Source organism: Atta cephalotes (genome assembly GCF_000143395.1).
Source record: "Atta cephalotes unplaced genomic scaffold scaffold00027, whole genome shotgun sequence".
NCBI classification, from domain to species: Eukaryota; Metazoa; Arthropoda; class Insecta; order Hymenoptera; family Formicidae; genus Atta; species Atta cephalotes.
Genome location: NW_012130091.1, coordinates 1320387 through 1331439, shown reverse-complemented (window position 1 = coordinate 1331439; position 11053 = coordinate 1320387). Strand labels below are relative to the sequence as shown.

General features: G+C 29.5%; 1 protein-coding gene across 1 annotated transcript in view; it reads left to right on the top strand.

Moving 5' to 3' along the window:
- The window catches only part of LOC105620488 (U7 snRNA-associated Sm-like protein LSm11), a 41929-nt gene extending 32096 nt beyond the window's left edge, over positions 1–9833 (top strand). The window contains exon 5 of the mRNA XM_012201980.1: positions 9682–9833. Coding sequence (XP_012057370.1) covers positions 9682–9833 — 152 coding nt within the window. The remainder of the gene's footprint in view (positions 1–9681) is intronic.
- Positions 9834–11053: the final 1220 nt, after the last annotated feature.

The following is an 11053-nucleotide window of genomic DNA, read 5'->3' as shown; positions in this document are numbered from 1 at the left end:
TATATATAGTATATTCTGTTTACGAAATTTTTATATTTTTGTGTTCCTGTATGCAATAAATATTTGTTTTATAAAGTTGCGTTTCTTTCTTAAGCAGTGAAAAGCTAAAATCGATCTTCTGGAAGATACTTATCATAATGGTCTATAAAGATATTCTAGAGTGATGTGAAGAAAATAATACTTTATGTACTCGTACAAGATAATCTTAGATAAGTAAAGTAAATTTGGAAAAATCTTGGATAATTTCAGAAAATATGATGTAATTTTAAATACTCTAAGATAATCTTGGATAATATGAGGTATTTGATAATCTGGAATAATTTGAGGTAGTATTAGATAATCTTAAAGAATCCGAGATAAAAGTATCAATTTGTATCAATGGTAATTTTTGTATATTATAATCGCTAGTGACCAACCTCTTGTAAATAAATCATTGGTACTAATATAACAATAGGAAGGTTTTTGCACGTAATATGTAATATCTAATATGAAATGATTTCTATTCTTGAGTTATGGATTATAAGTGTATGTATATATCTCTGGTATTTTTATAATATCGGAACTCAGTATGTATATATAGCCTGCGTGACGTGTCACGTAACTTAAAATTCATAAATTTGTCTCTTATTTTGCCATTCGCTTGACACTGTCCACCTGACACTGTCGATACAGAATGACGGAGACAATTTGTCATCGAGTCAGGACTGTAATAATTGACGTTAGTCACTCCAGTTTAAAATCATAACTTAGTGATAATTTTTTTCGCTTATATTATCTACTTAACCTTGTTATTTATATTAATGTACATGTTTTATATTAATGTACAATACATATGGTTCACACGAATAGCATATGTTTAACCAATCTTTGAAAATTCGTGATTTAATAACGCGACGGAAACTAAAAGTATCAAATATAAAATTTCCGCTCTATTTTCTTCGGAAAAGAGCAAAATTACACTTTAAATGTAAGATTCCATTTTTCTTCGTGAAAAGAATGGTTTTATTAAAATATTTAAAAATGTAGTTAGATTTGAAATGGATCTGAAAATAATTTTGTTGGATCATCAAAATAATTATGTAGGAATCTCAAATGTGATGAGTAATACTGCAAAAAGTTTTAACATTCTAGCAATCAGTTTAAATATTAGTCAATTATTTTAACGATCCAAACAAAATTATTTTCAAATCTACATCTATCTAAATTGTTAGGTACTACTACTTGAGCAGTAAAACAATTTTTTTCGCGAACGCGCCTTTACTCGTCATTATAGAAGAAGAGCATCTTCGTTATCGAGACAAAAGTGCGATCTACTTTTAATCTGCGGGATTCCCATTGTTCATTCGCCGCGCAAATCGATAGGGTTTAACGAACTTGCCTCAGGGGAGTACACGCGCGCGCGATCCGTTCGTCTTTATTTACACCGCGCGGCAAAAGGGCGGCAGCCGTAGAAGAGTAGAGAGGAAGGGTCGTCGTATCGCGCGCGCGAAGAGGGATAATACATCCCACTAAGGTCGCCGCTTTGCGACAGGAGCAAGGACCGACCTTGACTACGTATAGTGGTCGCCGACGCGCGCGTTCGATACTCGTTCGAGAAGGAGAGGAGGTCCGCGCGGGGCTCCCTTCGCGTGCGCGCGCTTCCTCGCTCGTTTCTTCTCTCTTTACTCTTTTCGCCGCTTCTCTTCCTCCTACGCGGATCTTCTTCCCCGCCACTACTCTTCCTCGTCGCGATCTTCTCCTCCCCCGCCTGTCACTTTCTGCACGAGTTTCTCCCCAAATGCTCTGTATTCTCCTTCCTCCCCTCCTCCTCCTCCCCCTCCCCCGCCCTGTCGCAGGGCCCCGTGGCAACGATTTTCCTCTCGCGCGTTCCTCTCTCGTCCTTCCTTTTCTCCTTCGCCACGTGCCCTCCAACCTTTGCTTCTCACGTTTTCATTCATCCACACCGATCGTGTCATGCGAGCTAAGCCAAACACGTGTTTGGAACTTGGAAATCTTACAATTCGTTCATATACTTCATATATGCAAGTTATTTTTAAATGACATAGAGTACGATCAACGTGATGCTGAGAAATATTTTAAAACATTGATTGGTCAATCCAATCTTTGATTGGTCAATTAATAAAATTCTTTTCTGATTAGTTAATCAAACGTTTCAAGGTATTCGTAGTAAGATCACATCCCTAGTAAAACAGGAATCGAAAGAAATATACACAAAATAATTTTACTAAATTTTTCAAATCTATAATTACCTAAATTAAACAATTTAAATATAGAGAGAGAGAGAGATGAAGATCTGAAAATAATTTGATTCTACCAACATAATTATGTAGGAAATTCAATTCTTAATGAGCAATCTTGCAAAAAGTTTTGATATTCTAGCAACCAGCTGGAGCGTTCAACATAATTATTTTTATAATTCAACAAAATTATTTTCAGATTTATACAATTATTATTTTCAGATTTATACAATGAAAAAAATGTTCTGATTAAATTAACAAAAAGGTTGATTAAATTAACAAAAACTAACAAGAATGACATTTTTATGAGACTAAATAGAATTTGTTGTATTCTGATAAGCAAAATGTCATTCCTATTAGACTTTTTTTTTGTTTAATCAAAACATGTTTCTCAATGTAGCTAAATTTTTAGATACTTCAACAAAATTAATCTTTCCGCACAATAATTGATATATCATGGAACGAATGTTTTATTACAATAATTACAAATTTTTCAATTCACAATTGATTTTTTCTTTAACGAAATAGGAAGGAAGTTTTTAATTTTAACAAAACTAACAAAAAATCTACTTGAGAGAAAAATTAATTTTATTATCTATTAATACTTGGAATTACTTATTAAGAAAATCATATTCTTGCTATAAGAAATAAAGGATTATATATTTAGAATTCGAAGAAATCCCGATTAAAGTGACATCCGCTACATATTGATTTTTTCCGCAATTTTCCTCATAAGCACGATCTATTTCTCAGAAAGTTTAGATAAAAGATCCTTTTATAGTAACGATAATTCTGGATCTGGATTACATTTTATCGCACACATTTTATCGCGAGTTTTTTCGGCGAACTTATATTTTATCGTATTATAACTTTAATTTCCTATCTGTTCCTATCAAGACCGTCTGTAATCTTATGATTTCTATTAGACAAACTAGCGTCTACTTACACGTGTATTATAGATATATTTCATTGACGTGTCAATTCCATTTTACATCTCGATATTCACGAATTTGAAAAATCTGTTCTTTACGACTTGATCAGTTGATCGTTACACAAAGAAAATACATGTGGAGTTTGACAAAAATTCTTTAGACAGATTTTATTTGAATGCGCGATTATTGATTTTGCTTATATAATCACGTACATGAACAATTCACAATAAATAATTAATCAGTAAAATGTTTGGTAATAATTGTTTTTGCAATATTGAAATAAAATTGATAAATAGAATTAATTTATCGGGAACATTACATGATGCATATACATATATTTATAATATATGTATAGTACATATTATTTTGAAGAATGTAATGCTTTTTTAAATAAAAAATATGTAATTTATTATAAATGAAACAGATTATATTACACTATTAGAAACAATGATAATTTAATCCCTTGAATTGAATAATATTTTGTAGTAATTTTTAACTTCCACGTATCAAAATGTATCAAAATCAATACATCTCGAGGATTCGATTCCCGATCAAGGTAAAATTTTTCGCAGTAAATAAATTTATTTACAGATTTTTATCATATTAATATCTCTCTAATAGATGCCTATTGAGCATCAAAAAATTTAATTATAACATTACATATTTATTAACATATTTCAATAGTTTAGATGCGTTTCGAGTTCGAAAAAATTTCGGCACGTAGTAATTACAATGTGGTATATATATATATATATATATATATGTATACATATATTAATTCACTTTAAATTAATTAAGCATTAAAAAGATTAGACCGTTATGGCCAGAATTCCTATTTTCTATTTGATGAGTTTTAAATCAATTGACATGTCATAGAATTATTGTATAAAAAATTTTTTTCAAACATTTTCAATTTTTTTTATTAATTTTATTATATGTCAAAATTATTTTTTATATATCAGGAATTCTAGATATTCATAAAATAGAACTATTAAACCGTTCAGAACTATTCAAGCTCGAATTTCGATAAGAAGTTAGCATTTTATAAAATTATTTTTTGAAAAATTATTACTCATTTTTTAAAAGTTATTTAAAAATCGTTATTAAGGGAATCTCACGTTATAAATTATAGAAAACTTTTCGTCTCGTTAAAAGGAAACAGGGGAACTCCAATCAGAATTACTGTATTTAAAAATTAATTTTTCAAAAATTTTTTATTTTTTTTATTTTTAAAATTTTTTTTATGCATCAGGAACTCTAGATATTCACAAAATAAAGCTATTAAACCGTTCAAAACTATTCGATCTTGAATTTTGGAAAGAAGTTAACACGTCATTTTTTTTTAAATTATTAAAAAATTATTATTAAATACGGAACTTTTGTTATAAACTGTAGGGAACTTTTCGTCTCGTCAAAAGGAATTGGGATCTCTAATCAGAACTCTTGAGTATTGTAGATGAAGTGTTAACTTTACATACCTAAATTATTTTGCAAAAATAACTAAATTTCTTGTTTTATAAACAAAATTTGGTTACTAAAAAATTCCTTAATTAATACTTTTGCTGAAAGCTAATTTTTTTTCCTATAGTGTATGAATTTAAAACAGTGCAGATATTAATTCATATACTGCAGAAGCTATTTAAATTTTTTGCATTGTTGAATCTCATTAAAAATACAACAGTTATGAACAAATTATTTCAATCATGTCATGCTTTAAGTTCTTTAGTAAAATGTCGAAAATTTGAAGTGCCTTATCAAGGTTCATCCAAAAGTACAAATATCTGCATAATTTGGATAAAATATTAAACATATACCTTAATGAAATAGCATGGAACATGAGTAAATCAAGAACTGCATCTTCATCAAACGAAAACAAGATGAAATTGTGTTTACTTTTCGAGATTAAATTTATATGTAAGTTCATGCACGTGAATATCTTTCCAAAATGGTCGTTGATCTATTACTTTTTTATGATCATTAAAATCGTAATTTTTTAAAAATATTATAATCTCGTTTTTCAGAGAAGTTTATGGTTTTTGTGCAGTTAGTCAAAGAAGTTCTGCGAGCCTTATCTGTCACTAAATTATATGTGAGAAGTTACATTTTCAACTTTTTTTTTCTCTTTTATTTCATCGTTAATCTATCGTAAAATTTTGCACACATCAATTTCGGTACTTTAACTTCATTATATAAAAAAATTAAACATTTCTATGATTACTCAATTTACTAAAGAACTACTTCAAATAAATAATAATAAATTATTTATTAAGTATATGTAAATATACTACAAGTAAGAGTTTAATGCCTATTACGGTCGAAGCTGAATCTTAGATCCTTTTTTTTTTAAATAATTTCTATGTAAATTTATATACTAAATATGTAATCATTTGAAGTGCGCTGAAATGATTTTTCGGATTTAGAAACGCAATTATACTACTATAGTAATATCACAAATTAAATTGATGAACAATTTAATAATTTGATGCCAATCTGGCATCCTATTAGAAAGATGTTAATGAACTGAAAAACTATTGTATAAATAAATTTATTGCGAAAAATATTACCTCGGGAGTCGAACCCAGATCTCTTATATTCTGTACAAGCGTCCTAAGCTTTTAAACTACCGAAGCTTTACTTTAAATAACAATACGATCAAAATTATTTTCTTATAAAATACAGATTTCATATATTTTGTTAATTTAAGTTTAGAAGGAAAGGTTTCTGTGCGGTTTGTTTGAATTGTAAGTATAAGGAAATAAATAAATCTCTTAAGAAGTTAATGTAGCTTCGTAAGCACAGTGTTGCGAAGCAACGAGAAAAAACTCGTGTTAGGACTAATAACTCTCTCCCTCTCGTTGTCGTTTATAGCGTCATGTAAAAAGCAAGCCTGAGTCTCTCTCTCTCTCTCTCTCTCTCTCTCTCTCTCTCTCTCTCTCTTTCTCCCCTCCCTCCCTCCCTCCTTCCTTCCTCTCCTCCCTCCTCCCTCCCTCCCTCCTCCCTCCCTCCCTCCTTCCTTCCTTCTCTCTCTTTCTTTCTCTCCTTACTCAATGATTGTCTTATATTGGGATGTAAGTGCGAAAAAGAATGAGAATAGAAACGATTTTATGTAGGAATTATAGAAGATGGATATGGAAAAATTTATGAAAATGATTGATTGTAATGTAAATGTTGTCAAAGGTAATAATGTTAATAATTTGGTGAATTTAAGTATAAATGCGATTGTAAAGTGCCTTAATTAAGTTGCGCCTAGAAAGAAAATTACTGCGAAGTAAGTGGCGAGATAAGGAATGGTTTTTCGAGGTGATCCGTCAAATGGTAAATCTAAGAGATGAAATATACCTATAAACTAGCTCGAATAAGCAAGAGTAATAATGAAAATTGTTTCGTCAACTGAGAAACAAAGCGGTTGATGAATGTAACAAAGGCCAAGAGAAATTATTTAAAATCTAGATTAGATAAAAATAAAAAAATCCTAGACAAAGGAGATCGCTTGGAGCTGCTAAAGAGTAGTACGAGTAGAGATAATACATACAGGGAGATTCAGTGTGTATTTTGTAGATAGCATATCAGGGACTTTAGAAAGTGATGATACATTGGAATTAATAATAGATAAATATACTGAAAGTAAATTTGAAGTTTTTAGTGTAGTACAACTAATGTAGGCGAATTAAATCGAATAGTTAATAGATTAAGAAACAAAAGTGGTACAGAGGAAGGAATAACTGTTGAGATAATGAAAAGGATGGTAACAATAGTAGGTATAAAATTATGTATTATAAAATTATGAAATATTGAATAGATTCTTAAAGGAGGGAATATTCCCAAATGAGTGAAAAGAAGCTATTGTAATTCCTATACCAAAAAAAAAACAAAGAACACAAAAAATAGAAGAATTTCGATCTATAAATAAGGTATCGATTTATGAGAAGATATTAGAAATAATAGTTCACAGTCAATTAGTTAACTATTTGGAGGATAATAATTATTAAAAGAGTGCCAATCAGTTTAGAGCGAGACACTCATGTGAGACTGCCCTTCAATGGGTTATATCGAGTTGGAAAAGAAGTATAAGTAAAAGAAAGATGATAGGAGTTGTATTTTTAGATTTAAAAAGGGCGTTTGAATTAGTAGATAAAGATATTTTGTTAAAGAAAATGGAAAGTTATGGGATTGCAGCGATAGTACTTAGTTGGTTTAAAAGTTATTTAGAAAACAGAGTTAAACTCAAAGAGTTAAATTTATGAAAGTTTGTCAGGATCTATTGCTGGGAGTTCCACAAAATCAATATTATCAATATTAGGACCGTTATTATTTTTACTCCATATTAATGACTTGACGAGAATTGTTTATGGCAATTGTGAAATTAGATTATTCGCAGATGATGCACTAATATATAAAATAGGTCATATAAGCCAAGAGATAAATGATAATCTTAATATACAGATGCTTAATATACAGATGCAAAAAATTGAAATGGTTGAAAAATAATGGATTTAAATATGAATAAAACAAAATACTATACTAGTTAGAGGTAGGAAAAAGGTATCTGAAAGCAATATAAAAGTAAAAATAGAAAATATAGCATTAGAAGTGGTTAATGAAATTAAATACTAGGTGTCATTATAGATAGAAATTTAAATTTTGCAGCACATGTTAACTATCTGGGGGAAAAAGATAGGATCGAAATCGGAGACATTTCGTCGAATTAGTATGAATTTGACATCATACATAAAGTGTGATGTATACAAAGCGATAATTACTCCATTGTTTGAATATTGTTCGTCTATGTTACTGAGTTTAAATAATTATAATGTGCAGTATTTACAAAAGGGATATTATATTACGGTGCAATTACAGAATAAGAATGGAAAACATTGCAATTTATATCAAGAATTAAGAAAAGAATTGAATACAATGTTTGTATTTTGATACATAAAATGGTAAATGAAGATTGTCCTAGTTATTTAAAAAATGAGAATAATAAGAAGAGAAGAAGGAGGACACACAAGATCAGAGGGAAATATACATATTAAAAGATGTAAAACTAAAAAGGAACAGAGAATGTTGTTATATGATGGGTTTAAAATATTACAACAATTTATCTAATGAAATAAGAACAGAAAAAAGTTTAAAAAATTTTAAGAGAGCGCTAGTGTCATATATGAGGAGTGGAGAGAGATAGTACAATGTATGGGATGTTTAAGTCTGGCGGTTTGGATAAATAGGTATTATATTAGATTGTATCACACATTGTAGCTAATAAAGATCAATCAATTAATATCTCTCTCTCTCTCTCTCTCTCTCTCTCTCTTTCTCTCTCTCTCACGGCGCACCGAGTTCAGGGTTAGTTGACCTACTGGCGTACTTTGGTACGTCAATATCACGAGGGGTCGCGAGGTCGTTGATACGAGGCTAAGAAGGGAGGGTGAAAGGACCGGCAACCTTGGAAAACAGCCTAGAAGTGAGGATCGATGAATATCCCACGTACACGTGTCCTTTTGGTTCCTCGTGCCTGCCATCCTTCTTTTGACCTTCTTGGCCTTTCTGTTTCCTCTAACTCCCTTATCACGGTCCTCACGCGCTTTTATAGACACGTGCTGGTACATAAACAATCTTCCTAGGTTTTCTTAATGATCTCATCAAGCATTTTCTTTTTGAAGTTTATTTGCGACATCGTATATATTCCCGATAATTTCTGCTTAAGATTCATATTCAAAAATTTGCTATTTTTTTATTCTGATTCATAATACATCTATGGGCTCATTATTATAGAGTTTCTAATTGTCTAGAAAGTTTATTTATATACTTAAGAAACTTGCAATCAAGAATATTAAATTATTTTAAAATTTCATAACTTGTTTTTAAAATTTTAATATATATATCTTTCTGAAAAGTATAATATTAAAATTTTTGAATTGTTACAAAAATTGCTTTTTGCAAAACACAAAGTACAAATTTACAAGTTTTTTAACGATATATACATGTATAACATTGAAGTAGAATAATAAAAATTTTTAACTCATATAATAATTAACGTTCAAACACAAAGTACAAATTTACAAGTTTTTTAACGATATATACATGTATAACATTGAAGTAGAATAATAAAAATTTTTAACTCATATAATAATTAACGTTCAAAATGATAAATTTAAATACAACTGATCAATTTATGTGCCACATAAACTGATAATACATTTTGATGCACATCTAAGTCATACGAGAATATTGTTATCATTTAAAAATAAAATTGCGCAAAAATGAATTCAACTTCCCTCTTCAGAATTTAACTTCCCTCTATTTTCGTTTTTCTTATCTAGTAGATATGTTTCCCACTTTAATTGAACAAAGAACGACAACAGCTACGTCAATTATGACGAATGAGAAAAATCATTCATATTTATCACTCAATCATATATTAAAATTCCAAAGTAATCGAACTTTGTTAATTGAGAGAAGGAAATTAATATCAGACAAGCTATCGCAAGACTCGATTTGTATCTTTGATTCAGGTCCTGATGCAGTCAGAGTAGAGCCAGCAGAAAAAGACATCTCTAAGATGATAGTGAAGAAGATTGAGGGAAAGATGGAGACCTTGGAAAGACACGTGCCGCAGATGCTACTAAGGGGAGAACAAGTCGCTATAATTGTCAAAATCAATTGACTGTGTTATCGTCTTAAGGGCCGTCTCACAAATACTACTTGCATTCAATAACATAATCAATCATGTACGTTTCCTGTTACTCGTTATTTATTCACTGTATACGATGAAATTTTATATATAATATATAAATATTTTGCAATGTATGGTTATAAATACTTTAGAATATTCGCGAAAAGTTTTGTAGAACTTCAATTTTCTCGAAGTAAGAAGATATACATTAAGAATCTCATAATATTTTAATTGGATAATGAAGCGTCGTCTACTTGTTATGCAGCTACAATATAATGTTACGTTGCATAACCGAAATAAATATACATTCATTTTTTATTTCCCCTTGATATTAGGTGTAATAAAAAGAAATCCATTATTTTTCCATTCAATTTCATGCAAAAATAATGGATTTCTTTTTACTACACCTAATATATTATATATTGTATAACAAATATTTTGAATACAAAGTTATGCTGTATATTTCAAGATTATAATTACAGGATTTTTTACATATCGTTTACACGAATCCTTATGTAAACAATGCAAAATATGAATTATTATAAAGTGTATAACAATATAAAAAGAAGTAACTAAATCTTATGATTGTTCATATATACGTATCCTCGCATGCGCGTGGTATTTATAGGGTGTTCAAAAAGTCCCGAATTCCTTAAATATCTTAAAAAGTATTTCTGAAAAAAATGTTTCATACAAAAGTTATTTAGTTTAAAATGGTCTATTTACTGATCTTATCAGTATGATCGTAGATGTCACCACCAAGATCAGATCAAATAGATTTTTTAAAATGAAATACCCTATTTTTTATTTCAGAATCTAATAGGGAAGAATCTTATTTCAGAACAACCTGGTGTCTAGAACTTTTGAAAATACTATATAATAAAGTTATTTTTTATTAAGTACTTTTTAAATTATAAGCTTAAAAATTACAATATCGGCATTGGCATTATGCAAGATGTTCAATCGATGGCTAAAATCTCTTGAATATTATTCAGAATCCTGGATAATATTTGGTAAGTCAAGGCCATTGAAGATTATTCCTCTTATTTCCATTTTTGCACTGAAAATTCATTTTTACGTAAAAATGAAAATAACAAGTACAATGACAAGTTGCAATGACCTTGATCTTGAGAAATGTTAGATATATATATATATATATATATATATATATATATATATAGAGAGAGAGAGAGAGAGAGAGAGAGAGAGAG